Source organism: Monodon monoceros, unplaced genomic scaffold (assembly GCF_005190385.1).
Source record: "Monodon monoceros isolate NGI ecotype Baffin Bay Population unplaced genomic scaffold, NGI_Narwhal_1 Super_Scaffold_18, whole genome shotgun sequence".
Classification (NCBI taxonomy): domain Eukaryota; kingdom Metazoa; phylum Chordata; class Mammalia; order Artiodactyla; family Monodontidae; genus Monodon; species Monodon monoceros.
In genome coordinates, this window is record NW_021703774.1 from 100334037 (window position 1) to 100349931 (window position 15895).

Genomic DNA, 15895 nt, shown 5'->3' on the forward strand with positions numbered 1-15895 from the left:
AACCAAAAAAATATGGAAAGAAGTGTTTTTGTTTTAAGTATGTAACCTGTCGTATAAACATACCTAAACAAAATTTCATGGCATCTGTTGTAACGTGCCATGATTGTAAGATGCTCCATTATTTTATGAACCCCTAAGAAGGAAAAAGATACTGCCAGTTAAGCTATGATATATCATCCTGATATCAGAGTTGTCAAAATATGGGGGGGAAATATGTGTTGTACTTCTGCATTTATTGGACTTCTCCCAAGTTTAGCATACTTGATGAGGCTGCCTCAAGTAACAACTTGGTCTCTGTTTTAGTGATTCAGAAACTTCGTAACAACAAGGCATATTCAGTTGGATTAGCATTGTCTACGCTTTGGAGTCAGCTGTCTCTCCTTCCTGTTCCATACTCAAAAGAACAAATACAAGCAGATGACTATGGCCTTTGTCAGTGCTGCAAGGCCTTAATAGAGTTCACTAAGCCTTTTGTGGAAGATGTCATTGATAACAAGGAAAGCTCAATGGAAAATGAAAAATTAAAGGATGAAATACTGAAATTGTAAGTATATTTTAAGAATAATTCATAATGGACTTAAGTGATAGTTCAGTTATTTTATGTTTCTTTATTTGTTTGCAATGGAAATTTAAATCTAGTTTCTAATTTTGAATTTTAGAAGAATATGGGGTTCAGTTGATATAACATGGGCATTTAATGAAGCATCGATATTTTAAAAAAATGAAACCAAAATCCATTTGTTTAGTTTACTTATATTCTTCTATGGATTGCCTTTACTCACCATGGTAAGTGAATAATAGCAGTGAAGGAAATAGATGAGTGTAGCTCAAAGAATCTGGTTTTCTGCAGGGGAATTATGTTTTTACTCTCCCTTTGAAAGCAGCAGAAGATGCACCAGACAGTTGAACTTCCAATTTGACAACAAAAACAGTAGCAGAGAACCCAGGAGCATTCACTCCAGGGGTACCGTAGACCAGCAGTCCCCAACCTTTTTGGCACCAGGGACCAGTTTCGTGGAAGACAATTTTTCCACGGATGGGGAGGGGCAGGAGGTGGGGGATGGTTCAGGCGGTAATGCAAGTGATGGGGAGCCATGGGGGGTGATGGGGAGCAGCAGATGAAGCTTCGCTGGCTCGCCCGCTGCTCACCTCCTGCTGTGCGGCCCGGTTCCTACCAGGCCGAGGACCAGTACTGGTCTGTGGCCCAGGGGTTGGGAACCCCTGCTGTAGACTATGTATGCACTGTTCAGTATGGCTGTCAAGCACTTGACATATGGTTAGTCCAAATTTAGTGCTCTAAGTGTAAAATCCTCCCTGTATTTTGAGGACTTGTTATTAAAAGAAATACTAAAATACCTCAATAATTTTTATACTGGTAACATATTGAAATAATGTTTCTGACATATGGGTTAATAAGAGAAATTATTTAAATTAATTTTTCTTGTCTCTTACTACTTTTTTAATGTGACTACTAAAAAATTTTTAATTATATATGGGGCTTTAATTATATATGGGACTCTTAGATAGTGCTGGACTGGATTATATTGAAAAACATGGACCAGTAATTTTATTTTTAAAATTTTGAGACTAAAACCACTGTTAGCTTTCTATTTTGTCAGGTTAGGACATTAAAGCATTTTTTACCATTTATAAAACCCATTATTTCATGAACGAAAACATATTTTAACTAAAATAGGTAAGGCTTAATCACAGAATACATTTGATTTTCTAAATAAAACAAATATAGCTTTATGAAAAAATTACTGCATTGTCCTGATTTTCCTTAAACTAATGAAAACTACATATACACTAGCACTGGTCCTAAGATAAATATTCAGTATCCATTGGTATAGTCCAGACATGGAAGTGACTCTCTGCATTGAATCTAGCAAGGTATTCTCATGCTCTCCCCATTACTAGTAAGAAGGATCTTATATCACCAGTTTTACAGGCCATTGGGTTATTGGTGCTTATGTTATTTTTCATGTGAAAACTAGTTATTTTATACTTAGGAAGTGCTGTATTCATCGTTACCCATTTCTTAAATTTTAGTTGTTTCAGAAGCTTGAAATGCCCTTTGCTGACAGCACAATTCCTTGAGCAGTCTGATGACACTGGAGATGATCCTTTAAGGTGTTTTGCATCTGAAATAATAGTAAGTACAGCTAATTTAATGTTATAAAATCTGCTATAATCTAAAATATTACCTGCTGTATTCTCATATACTGCACGTGGGCATGTAAATTGATACATTTATTAATAAAGCAATATGTATTTTTTATAAAATATAGATAAAAAGATGAAAAACGAACAGCAATAATTTCAATAACTAGATATAAATAATATTAACACCTGTATTGGAAAAATTTACAGTTCTCCTTCTGTGACTTTTTCCTTTACTTTCACTCAGAACACTTCACTTCTGGCATTTCTGGTCACAAAATGTGTGGGGGTTTTATCTTTTCTTTCTTTTTTTAAAAAATAAATTTATTTATTTATTTTTGGCCGTGTTGGGTCTTCATTGCTGCACATGGGCTTTCTCTAGTTGCGGCAAGCAGGGGCTACCCTTCATTGTGGTGCGTGTGCTACTCATTGCGGTGGCTTCTCTTGTTGCAGAGCACTGGCTCTAGGCGCGCAGGCTCAGTAGTTGTGGCACAGGGGCTTAGTTGCTCCGCCGTATGTGGGATCTTCCTGGACCAGGGCTTGAACCCGTGTCCCCTGCATTGGTAGGCAGATTCCTAACCTCTGAGGGAATCAGCCTACCAATGCAGCCACCAGGGAAGTCCCATTGGGTTTCTTTCCCACACGAAACAATTCTGCAGCACCAGCTGGGTGTCCTACAGTTAAACTCAATTTTGACACTAACTACCTGGAGATAGTATCAGATTCTGCAGGTTAAGGGCTCAGTCTCATGAGGCTGCTCCCTATTTCAGATGCCAATTGCTCGTGTTAGGTCCCCAGGTTACCCACAACTTCTGTTTGACTTGGCTACAAATCAGAGGTTCCATGACCTCCTCCCCTTTGGGTTCGATTATTTGCTAGAACGGCTCACAGAATTGAAACCCTTACTTATGTTTACTAGTTTATTAGAAGATATGATAAAGGTTGCAGATGAACAGCCGAATGAAGAGAGAGAACAGCCAAATGAAGAGATAATTATACATAGGTCAAGGTCTGGGAGGGTCTCAAGTGCATGAGCTTCTGTTCTCATGATGTTGGAGTGTGTCACGCTCCCAGTATGTGGATGTGTTCGCTAACCTGGAAGCTCTCTGAAACCCATACTTTGGGGATTTTATGGAGGCTTCCTCATTTAGGCATGATAAGATATTAACTCCGTTTCCAGTCCCTCTCCCCTCTCTACAGAACTGAGGGATGGGGCTCAAAATTCCAAGCTTCTAATCATGGCTTGGTCTTTCTCATTACCACCTCCCATCCAGGAACCATCTTAGTGCCCACTCAGAGTCACTTTAATAGAACAAAAGATGCTCCTAATGTCTTATCATTTAAGAATTTACAGAGGTTTTAGAGCTCTTTGTCAGGGACAGGGTTAAAGACAAACGTTAGAACAAGAGATGTTCCTAGTGCTCTTATCACTTAGGAAGTTATAAGGGTTTCAGGAAAAAAAGAAAAAAAAAGGGTTTCAGGAGCCCCGTGCCAGCAACCATTAGCAGAGACCAATATATATGTATTTTCTGTTATTTCAGACTTTTTTCTGCTCTAATACTTATAAATAAATAAATATATACATACATAATTTTTTAAAAGATCCTATCATATTGTATAGTTGACCCTTGAACAATGCCCACGGGGTAGGGGCACCACAACTCTGCTCAGTCAAAAATCTGTGTTTAACTTACAGTCAGCCCTCTGTATCCTGAATTAGAAATTTGAGGAGGGATAGGAGGAGTTAGGAGAGGAGATTCCAGAACTTTAGGGGAAATAGCTTCTGAGGATGAGAGATGATTTGGTAACTGATATAAACAGATACATAGTTTAATGGGGTTAATGCTGATGGTCAAGGTAGCGGTAAAGAGGTTATGAGTGATGAAGACGGATGGGGGAAGGGATTTTCCCAGGAGCACATAAGAGCCTGGGGCTTCTTCATTGTTGCCAATACTAGAGTACAGTGTAAACCTCTGGATCCAATATAAACAGCACCATATGTGATATATGTACTCCAAGATGTCTATGAAAGTTGGAAACTGTTAAGGATTTTAAGCCTGGGAGTGATGTAATCAAACTGTTTTGAGTTCATCACTATTTTTTTTTTTTTTTTTTTTTTTTTTTTTGAGTTCATCACTTTATTGGAGGATGAACTTAACTAAGAGTGGAAGTAGGGAGATGGGTTAGGTGTCTTTTGGGAGTTAAGTGATAATGATGAGAGCCTGAGTATGGAAAGAAGAGAAGGCAGATTTGAGAACTTTATAGGTAGATAAAATTAGCAAAGTTTGGTAATGGATTGGATTTAGAAGAATAGTAAAAAGGTTGAGTTATGGACAAGGTTTTTTGCTTAGTTAACAGGACAGGTGAAGTTACCAATAATTAAGATAGAGAATACACAGCAAGCAGTAGGGGGTTTTGTACTTAAAAAAAATTTTTTTTATTATGGAAATTTAAGACATTCATAAAAATAGAGAGAACAATATAACATACTCTCATGTACCTCCTGCCCCGCTTTGACAATTATCAACCTTTTTGCCAGTCTTGTTTTATCTAGCCTCCCTCTTTTTATTTTGAGTTGATAAGCAATGTAAAGTTAGTTTATTTTTTTAATTTTTTAAAATTAATTTTTATTGGAGTATAGTTGATATACAATGTTGTGTTAGTTTTAGGTGTACAGCAAAGTGATTCAGTTATACATATACATATATCCACTCTTACTCTTACTCTGTAATAGGCCATTACGGAGTACTGAGTAGAGTCCCTGTGCTGTACAGTAGGTCCTTGTTAGTGATCTATTTTATATACGGTAGTGCGTGTATGTCAGTCCCAATCTCCCAGTTCATCCCTCCCCCCCCACCCCCAGCCTCCCTCTTTTTTTGCTGTAGTATTTTATAGGAAGTCTAGATATATCATTTCATCTGTGAGTCTTTATGTATGCTTCTCTAATTGGTAAAGACTTTTTAAAAAACATAACCACAATGCCATTATGACACCTAACAAGATTAACAATAATTTCTAATATATGTATCTCTAATACCCAGAGACAACAGGTTTTTAAGGAGCAAATTTTGGAAAAGAGTAGATGAGGTTACCCAAAGTGGTAGATCAATGTGAGAAAGGAAAAGCGTTCAGGACTAAATCCTGTAGGGTACCAGCACTTAAGATGAGCCCACCAAAGAGACCAAGAAAGGAGAGTCAAAGAGGTGATGAAAATATCACAGAAACTGGGGTAGTAGAGTTCAGGAAGAAGGAAATGATTGCTACTGTTAAAAGCAGCAGAGATAGTCTGTAGAGTAGGAGTTGAAAAGCATCCGTTGGATTTAGGAAGTAAGATGGCATTGATAATCTTAGCAAGAGCAGTTTGAGTGGAGTGTGGGAGACAAAAATCAGTGGACTAGATAAAGGAGTGCATGAAAAATGAGAAAAAGGAGATGACTAGTATAAGCTATTCTTTAAGAGTTTGGATGAATAAGGAAGAAGAGAGGCAATAGAGAAGACACGGCCTTAGATAGGAAGGTAACTGGGGGAGACAGGAGGTGTGAGCATGTTTATAGACTGAAGGGGTGGGAACCATCATGGAGGAAAGAGAAGTATTATGGGATAACTGAAATAATGTGGCTCAAGGAGAGCAGACAGCTGGGCATGGGATTGAGGACACCTGGAGAGGAAGAGGCAAGAACTGGTATGTAGGTAGAAAAATTTGTAGCAGAAATGGAGGATTATAATTGAGGGAATTATATTATTATTATAATATAATTATTAATATTATTATAATTGAGGGAATCAGACCCACTGTCCTCAGATCCCTTAAGAATGAGAGGTGGAGGGCTTCCCTGGTGGCGCAGTGGTTGAGAGTCTGCCTGCCGATGCAGGGGACGTGGGTTCGTGCCCCGGTCCGGGAAGATCCCACATGCCGCGGAGTGGCTAGGCCTGTGAGCCATGGCCGCTGAGCCTGCACGTCCGGAGCCTGTGCTCCACAACAGGAGAGGCCACAACAGTGAGAGGCCCGCGTACCGCAAAAAAAAAGAATGAGAGGCGGAAATGAGGACTGAACAAGGGGCTTCAGGAAACTGGTAAATGTTTGGAATATTGAGTGGAAAGAAAAGAGAGGTAGAAGATGAAGAAAACATTAGTCAGTAGTGCTAAGCACTTGGCGACTGTGGTTGGAGACCACAACTATAGTGATAATACTATTTTTGTGTGATTTTTCTCAAGCAGTACTCAGCTACCTGGGTGTAGAAGTAGAGAAGGTGGTTTGTAGCTGTTTTTCCAAGGCTGGCATTTTATTGGGTAGACGTAGCTAACGGAAATACAGGGTGCAGATAGTTCAAATATCTAATAGTGCATTGGTTGGTTAGGGAAAGAAGGGGATTAAGAGGGGACAGATGGGTAGGTTAAAATGAAGGCATAACAAGACTAGAGAAGTTAGAGGTAGATGAGTAGGTTGGCATGGGAGATAAAATAAGAAATTGTGGTCAAAAAATGAGATGCTGGAGTTTAGGTATCTAATATGGAATAGCTCCAAATTTTGATAGAGATCCAGGATGGAATTAGGTGCCAAAACGGATTAGAAATTAAGGTCATTAGAATTTAGTGGTCAGAAAAACCATGAGGCTGGCCTGTTACAGGAGTTATCTACATGAACATTCAATTTTTCTATGATCATAGCAGGAGTTGGATAGAGAAAAAGGATGTGAGCAGGTACCAGTCTTCCGTGAACATGGGGAAATGACCAGGAAGTCAGCGTATGACAGAGATGAGGACAGATAAAGGGCAGTATGGCACCTGCCTCAAAGGAAAATGTGCTTTTGCCTGAGAGTGCAGGAAGAACCAAGATAATACTAAGCCTCTACCCATACCACCCTTTCCTACTGCTGCCTTCCTCGCTGTGCAATGTAAGAGGTGTGAGAGTATGAGCAGCTCCCACCAGAAACCAGTCAGGTTTAATGAGAGCAGTGAGATAGAGTCAGCATCCTATGAAGAGGTTGAGGGTATAGGGAAGAGGTTCTAAGGTCTCAGTCAGTGGAAGGCACATTACAAGTAAAGCCAACAGTGAGGAAGCACAAAGCAGGTAAGAAATAGAAGTGAAGTCAGGGTAGGAAGTGAAGTGAGGAGGTGCCTTCTGTTCTATGCTGAAGAAGTATAGGTAAATGTGGCATGCCTCAGCCATCCCTCTGGCACAAGTTGTTTTGGTATAGAACTGCTTGAATGTCCCAGAGGCAGCAGCATAGGGACGTTTCATGAAAGGGCGAAGACTGCCTTGAGAAATTGTAGAGGCGCAGGTATGTTGGGTCTGAGCAAGGCTGCTGGTTGGTGTGTGGATAGATAGTGAAGACCCTATTTGGACACAGATGGACCCCAAATATCTACAGCAGCACTGTAGGATCTGGGTACATATAATGATTTTTTAAAAGGCTAATAACCTAAAAAAAAAAAAAAAGGCTAATAACCTTCCTCTGGAAAAAAAAACCCAAAACACATCTAGCATTGGCTGAATGAAGAAATGGAGCTTCATGATTAAGAGGACATTTGGAATCTGAATACAGTAAATTTTTGTTTTATGGATATAACAAGAATGCAAGCCTTCGAAAATCAGTATTTATTTAGCATCTGGTGGCTGAATAGCAGTCTCTTGTGACTGAGGATTATTTTCCATGGTTGATTTTTGTGTTCTGAAATGACTAATGGAGCCATCTGGAGTAGGCAGGTTTTAACTCCCTGAAGACCAGAAAAGTGTTATTTGGCTTTCTAATTCTCTACAATGGCAGGCCCAGTGCCTGGCACTCAAGTATTTATTGAATAAATGAGTGAATATGTGGAAGGTCAGCTTTAGCTTAGCTGTTTCTGTCATTCCCTTGACTTCTATATAGTAGTTTGTTGTGACCTTAGCTTTCTTAAACTTTTTTTGTGGAGCTTCTCAATAAGTATTGACATACGTATTATGTCGTTTTCTAGATAAGGAAACTGAAGCTTTAAAGAGGTTAGGTAACTAACCCGGTATCTAACAGCTAATAGGTGGTAGAGCCAAAACTCAGATTAATTTCATTGGATACTGAAGGTCAGATGCTTTCCAGCACACTAGAATTGGAAATGGTATAAGAGGCATAGGAGTGACCTTGTATTTCTTAAGCCTCTCTTTTTCTCTTTCCTTCCCCCCTTAAAACAAATGAACAAACATAAAAATGTAGTCAGTTAACTCAGGCAGGGATGCTTCTCTTTCTCCTACAAGAGCCCATATGACCTGAGGTATCAGTACTGTTTCCTCTGTCTCTTCAGCCACTGGCCAGTGTTCCTCCTGCCCACTCCATATCCAGGCAGACAGTGGTCAGTAGAGCATTCCTAGAGTATTCTTCATTTGAGTAGTTTACTGTCATTTCATGATACTTGCATGTCTCACATTTTTAGATTGTTCTCAAATATCTCTGAAGCATTTTTTAAATTGTGATAAAATACATATAAAATTTACCATTTTAACCATTAACTGTATAGTTCAGTGGCATTAAGTACATTCACATTGTTGTGTAACGATCACCACCATCCATCTCCAGAACTTTTTCATCTTCCCACCCACTTAGTTCCTTCAGGTTGTTGGCAAAAACTTATCTTCTTGAACCTGTAGGATTGAGGTCCCCATTTTCTTGCTGGCCAGGGAATACTTTCAGTTTCTAGAAGCTGCCTGTGGTTCCTTGACAGACAGCCCTCTTCATAGGCCCCCTCATAACTTGGCAGATTAGTTCTTTAAAGCCAGCAAGGGTGAGTTTCTGACTCTTAAGGAGGGCCTGGATCCTGTTTAAAAACGTTCTTCCTGTTAAGTCGGGCCCATGGAGAATAGTGTCTCTTCTCGACTCAAATCAGCTGACTTGGGACTTTAATTACATTTGCAAAAATCCTTTCACTTTTGTCATATAACATAATCTAATCATAGGGATGGCATCTTGCCATATTCTGTTGGTTAGAAGCAAGTCTCACAGGTCCCACCCACACTCAAGAGGAGGGGATTTTATAGGATGTGAATATGGGGTAGGAGAGTGCACAGTAGAGTGTCTGCTATAGCTTCCTTTTTTATCCATTTCACAGGGATTTTTATCAGCAATTGGACACCCTTTCCTCAAAATGATTTTTAATCATGGAAGGAAAAAGAAGACTTGGGATTATCTTGAATTTGAGGAAGAAGAAGACAAACAGTTATCAGACTCTATGGCTTCTCTGGCATATCTAGTATTTGTACAGGGCATCAGTATTGATCAGCTTCCAATGGTATTAAGGTAGGAGTTATTGTTTATTTATATATTCTGAAAGGAATAGCATCAAACTCATTTATCTAATGTCCAATATGTGTTTATTAATGTACTAGTACATTTTCAATGAAGTATAAACAAAACCTATTTTTATGCTAAATATTACTGCGTATAATCCCTTAAAGCCAGTAGTCATCAAGTAGTGAAAGTGGTTGGGTGGGTAGGTGTTGAAATAGACTTAAGGAATGATTGGGACAAGAGTCACAAAGTGTTAAACTGAGCTTGGTTTTGAAGCTGTTAGGCCACTTACCAATAGGGTGGTCTAAATTGCCATCATCTTTTCACTGGATTATTAATGTAATCCTGAGTGGATATTTATATATCTACCCTCAATCCCTTTTAATCCAATTTATTCTCAACACATAGAAAGTGAAGCTTTTAAGAGTCGTCCCTTAATGAAAACCCTTCAGTGGCTTCCTAAATGGCTCTAAGAATAAAGTCTTAAATGCCTTCCCATGAGACAAGCTTATGCATGATCTGGTCCTTGCTTTATTGTCCTGATTCATCTCCTACCACCTTTCCTCTTGTTTACTGTGCTCCAGTAACACAGATCTTCTGGTTTCTTGTTCACATGTGTCATGAACCTTCCTGCTATAAGATCTTTGTACACTTAGAACCATCTTTATCCTAAATACAGCTTTCTGAGGAAAGCCTTCTTTACCACCCAATTTAGGCTGAATCTTCCTGTTACAATGACCTTGACCTTGTGTTTCATTTCCCATAAAGTTTTTAAACTAAATTTTTAATCAAAACTTTAAAAAATAAATACATATTTCTATAATGTAACACCTTTTAGACTTTAAGGTCCATGATAATAAAGATTGTGTATTTGTGTTGCAGGCCTTGGGTGTATTAGTGTAATTTGTATGTTTAGGTATGAATATACCTGGAGACATATTTGTATGTAAATATAGCAATAATAGCTACCACTTGCATGTTTACCATGTATTAAACACTATAACAGCTTTGTATACATTATCTAATCTTTATAATAACCCTTTTAAATAGAGCACTATCTCATTTTACAGATGAAAATAACTAGCTTAGACAAGTTACGATACATACCACCCAAGATCATACAACTAGTTAGTAGGATAGGTGGAATTCAAACATAGTTCTGTCTGACCCCAGAGCATATACCCTTAATCACACTCGACCACCAAAATGACTTAGGTATGTATACTAGTGTGCTAGAGCTGCCATAACAAAGTACCACACACTGTGGATAGCTTAAAATAACAGAAATTTATTATCTTATTATTCTAGAGGTTAGAAGTCTGAGGTCAAGGTGTGGTCAGGATTGGTTCCTTCTGAGGGCTGTGAAGGAGAATCTATCTGTTCCATGCTTCTTTCCTAGCTTCTGGTGGTTTACTGGCTGTCCTTGATGTTCTTTGGCTTGTAGATGCATCACTCCAGTCTCTGCCTTCATTTTCATATAGAATTCTCCCTGTGTGCTTGTCTCTGTCCACATTTCCCTTTTTTATAAGGATACCAGTCATACTGGATTAAGACTCATATTAATGACCTCAGTTTATCTTGATTACCTCTGTAAAGATCCTGTCCCTAGGGTGGGGGGCGGTTCCTGCTCTGTCCCTGCCCATCACTACCCCAACTTTTTAAGAAAGAGAGACTTTTTCTCCATATAAGGTCATATGCTGAGATACTGGCAGTTAGGACTCCAGCATATCTTTTTTTTTTTTTTTTTTTTTTTTTGCAGTACGCAGGCCTCTCACTGCCGTGGCCTCTCCCATTGCGGAGCACAGGCTCCAGACGCACAGGCTCAGCGGCCATGGCTCACGGGCCCAGCCGCTCCGCGTCATGTGGGATCTTCCCGAACCTGGGCACGAACCCGTGTCCCCTGCATCGGCAGGCAGATTCTCAACCACTGCACCACCAGGGAAGCCCCAGCATATCTTTCTTGAGGGGACACAATTCAACCCATAACAGTATTTATGTATGTAAAACTAAAAGTGCGTGTGTATGTGTGTGTGTTTATATATACATTTTTTTTCTATTTTAGCCCATCATACCTTTTGCAGTTTAATATGGGGCATATTGAAGTCCTTTTACAAAGGTAAGATCATTTAGATGGCATCTCAGAATTAAATAGTAATGTTAAAATAGTCCTTGTCAAGATCAGGGGAGACTACTTTCTCTTTGCCAGACCCTAGTTAATTAATTGATTATTTTATAAAATAGTGAAGCAGATATTCACAGCAGAGATAGAAATGAACCAAGGAGGTTTTTACAACAAAACCTCTTATTTTAAACTAAAGATAATTTTAAAATATTGTCTTCTAAGGAGGTTTCCAGTCATCTGCTTCTAAGGTTTCTTTGCTTATTTCAGAAGTTGATAAATTAAACCATCTCTATCCCAATGCAGCCTCGTCCGATCTAAGGAGGGGTGGTCAATAAAAGAAATTCATCCTTCGTTTTGCTTCATGGACACAATCTGTGAACTGCATCAAAAGGAAGGAAGTGTCTTAACTCCATCTTTTATAACTTAGATTATTGATAGTGATATCATTCAATAGCTTTTCTCATTTGAGGCACTAATAAGAAGGAAGACTTCCTCTTTTTAAAAAAAATTACCAAGTAACAGGTATGCATAGTTTTCCCAGACAGATATTTAAGAATTTTTCCAAACTCTATATGCTTTGTTTTCTTTTTCTGTAACATGTTTAAATTATCTCTTGAGATCAGTCAGGGCCTTATCCTCTAGGAATACTGGTGACAGTTTATTAATCCCATCTCTTCCCAGGTGAAGGAAGATTTGTAACATGGCAAATGTCCAAAGCCTCAGCCTACAAGGCAGGAATTTCCAAGGGTCTCCTGGCATAAGTAGTTATTAACTCTGTAAATTTACTGTATTATGTATGTCTTAATGATTTTACATTTTTATTTAGCTTCTGTTATATTCATAAAATGAGAATATGTATTGATTTCAATCTTAAGTTCTATAGTCTTAAGATTTCCAAACTGTTTAGTCATTGAGCCAAAAAACATAACATTTTTAATTCCTTGTATGGTTAGAATAAGAACCTGGAGCCTGAGATAATATTTTTTGCCACAGATCTTCAATATTTAGTTAACAGTGATTGTAAAACTTAATAATCACAAATGGAAAGCATTAATTTTTATATATATATATATATATATATATATATATAAAGAATTGAGAAGATTTTACTGATTAATCAATTAGAATACTTAGTATTATATCAGGTATAATTGATTTCTTAGCACTTACTGTTGAAGATCTGCTGATCTGCTGATCTGAAATAAGCCCTGAATGGGCTGCTTTTGGTTAGATTTGGATATCAGTAGCCAAATCAAAAGACAGATCAAAGGTGGGTTAAGAATTTTGACTAGGTTCTTCAATAGAATTTCTCCTTAATATGTATTTTTTAAGTATTTAAATTTCAGTTTTTGCTTTATTTTTCCTAAGATGAAGAATAATTCTAAAGCAATTTAGAAAACCATGTTGATAAATTTTAATATTCTCTTCCAGAACAGAGGAGTCTGTTTTCTCCAAAGGATTGGTAAGATTTGTTTGCACCCATTATAATTTAAATACATAGTCATGTTAACAAATACAGCTGTTGACTTTACCATATATGTATCTCTGCGTATATTTTCATCTGTAGTATCTGTTGGAGAATGGTTTATTGAGAATAGAGGACAACAGTCTACTTCACCAGTACTTAGAAATCAAGAGTTTTCTTACTGTACCTCAGGTAAGTAAAATATGTATTCTAATCTTGAAAAAAGCCCCTTTCCTATTCTGAACTTAAGTAAAGGGCTTTTCAGACTCCTCTCCCACTTTCTTCTCCATATCCTTTGAAAACTCTAGTGCCTTGCTGTCCAATAGAACTTTTTGTGATAGTAAAATTGTCCTATTATCTGTGCCATACAGTTTGAAAGCCACTAGCCACATTGAACACTTGAGATGTTCACTTGAAATGTGGAACTGAATTCTAAATTTTATTTAATTTAAATTAATTTAAACTTAAATAGCTGTATGTGGCTAGTGGCTACTATAGCTGACAGCATAGCATCTAGTGGAAAAATATAACTTGTGTCCTCAACACTTTGGTTCTGTAGAAACCCTGGAAAATGAAGCTCCTTTACTTTTTTTTTTTTTTTTGCGGCACGCGGACCTCTCACTGTTGTGGGCTCTCCCGCCGCGGAGCACAGGCTCCAGACACGCAGGCTCAGCGGCCATGGCTCACGGGCCCAGCCGCTCCGTGGCACGTGGGATCCTCCCAGACCGGGGCACGAACCCGCATCCCCTGCATCGGCAGGCAGACTCTCAACCACTGCGCCACCAGGGAAGCCCTCCTTTACTTTTTTAATAACTCAAGTCCTCAGAACTCCATCAAGGCGTGTATAACTCATTACTACAAAGACATTTTTTTTTCCCTCCTGTGATTTATTTTGCCTGTTTATTAGTTATACTGTTTGTTAGTTATCATAGCCAAGTAGGTCTTACCTTAGATGTCAATGTAGAAAATTGTTTTTCCACTATTTAAATAGAAAAATATGGCTTTTGTTAGTATAATAAGCCTGATTATTTTAAATTAATGGATTATATTTCTGTATGTTCGGTTTCATTTTTTTTGCCACTCTAGACATAATTGAAAATTACTTCTAACGATATACTTTGTAACACCCACTCAATAGCACTTACAAAATGGATTGTACTAAGCTCCCTGTAGACAAAACAGTAGAATGAAAGGCTCGGGGAAAAATTTACTTCATCTTTAAATCTCTTGCCCTCATTTCTCTGAATTTTTGGTGTCCATTGATAATATAGTTGTTTCTTTATAGTCAATATAATCTAACGTTTGAATTAAAATTTTTTTAATTTCCAGGGCTTAGTCAAAGTAATGACACTCTGCCCCACTGAGACACTGGTATGTAAATGTCTGGAACTAAATGAGTTACAATGAGAAATTTTAATAAATAATCTTTAGTTTATATAACAATATTATTTGTTCCATTTTAGAGGAAAAAGGGTTTAGCTATGCTTCAGCTGTATATTAACAAGTTGGATCCACAAGGCAAATATACTTTATTTAGGTATGTATCAATGGTTAATTGCGAAATGTGTGGTTGATTAAAAACCAAATTAATGCCATTAATTATTCTAGGTTACTGTATTTCGGTATGTTTTACATGTAATTCTTCTCTACCTGGAAGCCATATCATAATAAATTCTCTTCTCTGTGATAGGTAGTGAAGGGTTAATCAAAAATTATGGATACATATATAAATATATATTACATGAATAATAGTATATATTTCAGTTTAATTGAAATAACTCTAAAATTAAAATAGACTTAGAAGAATAAACTGAGATTGGTGGGGCTCCTGCTAGAGCTTTACATATGTCAATAATGTCCATTATTCACAGTTGAAATTAATGGCTCTGGAGTTATAACTTTTTTTTTTTTGGTGGTACGAGGGCCTCTCACTGCTGTGGCCTCTCCTGCTGCGGAGCACAGGCTCCGGACATGCAGGCTTAGTGGCCATGGCTCACGGGCCCAGCCGCTCCACGGCATGTGGGATCCTCCTGGACCGGGGCAGGAACCCGTGTGCCCTGCATCGGCAGGCGGACCCTCAACCACAGCGCCACCAGGGAAGCCCTGGAGTTATAACTTTTGACAGGCTATATCCACTTTAACAGTGGAGCTTATTAATAGTACTGTTTGAGGAGGAAAAGATTCTAGCAACTCTCTGAGTTGAAGATCAGCAAACTTTTTTAAAGGGCCATAAGTAAGTATAGTCTTTGTGGGCCACACGGCCTCTGTTGCAGCTGCTCAACTTTGTAGTGGGGGTAAGTGTGTTCCAATAAAACAAAACAGGCAATAGGCTAGATTTGGCCTGCAGACCTTAGTTTGTTGATACCTAGGTAATAAAAATGAGTTAAAACCAAATTGGGGCAATGTCAGAGTGCTAAGGAGTGTTCTTTGGGATTGGCCAATACTAGCACTCTTGATTTTATCTTTTTTTCATTTCTATTGATAGAGTCATAGCAGGTTTATGAAACCTCAGTTTGATGCTTATGTCTTCTACCAGCTTCCTATTCTGATCTACCTGTATTCCTACCCCAAAATCTCCCCCTTCTTCTTAAGCTCATTACTGAGTTTCCTTTCTTTGCAATTAAGTTAGTCTAACCAGACTAGTCTAACAGGGAATAATTTGGGGAGTTTTTAGGCTATTACACTAGTGACCATCCTTGCCATGTTAAATCATTGCAACTATATGCATAAAAAGATTCAAATTTGGTTTAATAGAAATTTCGTGTCGGAAAGACCCAGTTAAAATAGAATTTGCCAGTTAGTGAGGGCAGAAATCATAATAGGTGACTTTGTAATTGGTTGATCACCTTGCTAATTGTATGCACTGGTTTTTGTATTCCTAGAAATAGC

At 38.2% G+C, this 15895-nt stretch overlaps 1 protein-coding gene across 1 annotated transcript in view; it reads left to right on the forward strand.

The window, feature by feature from the left end:
- Positions 1–15895, forward strand: part of GLMN (glomulin, FKBP associated protein) — a 41828-nt gene that overhangs the window by 8213 nt on the left and 17720 nt on the right. Inside the window, exons 6-13 of the mRNA XM_029230788.1 lie at positions 304–544; positions 2053–2155; positions 9241–9428; positions 11482–11535; positions 12973–13003; positions 13109–13198; positions 14336–14377; positions 14470–14543. Coding sequence (XP_029086621.1) covers positions 304–544; positions 2053–2155; positions 9241–9428; positions 11482–11535; positions 12973–13003; positions 13109–13198; positions 14336–14377; positions 14470–14543 — 823 coding nt within the window. The remainder of the gene's footprint in view (positions 1–303; positions 545–2052; positions 2156–9240; positions 9429–11481; positions 11536–12972; positions 13004–13108; positions 13199–14335; positions 14378–14469; positions 14544–15895) is intronic.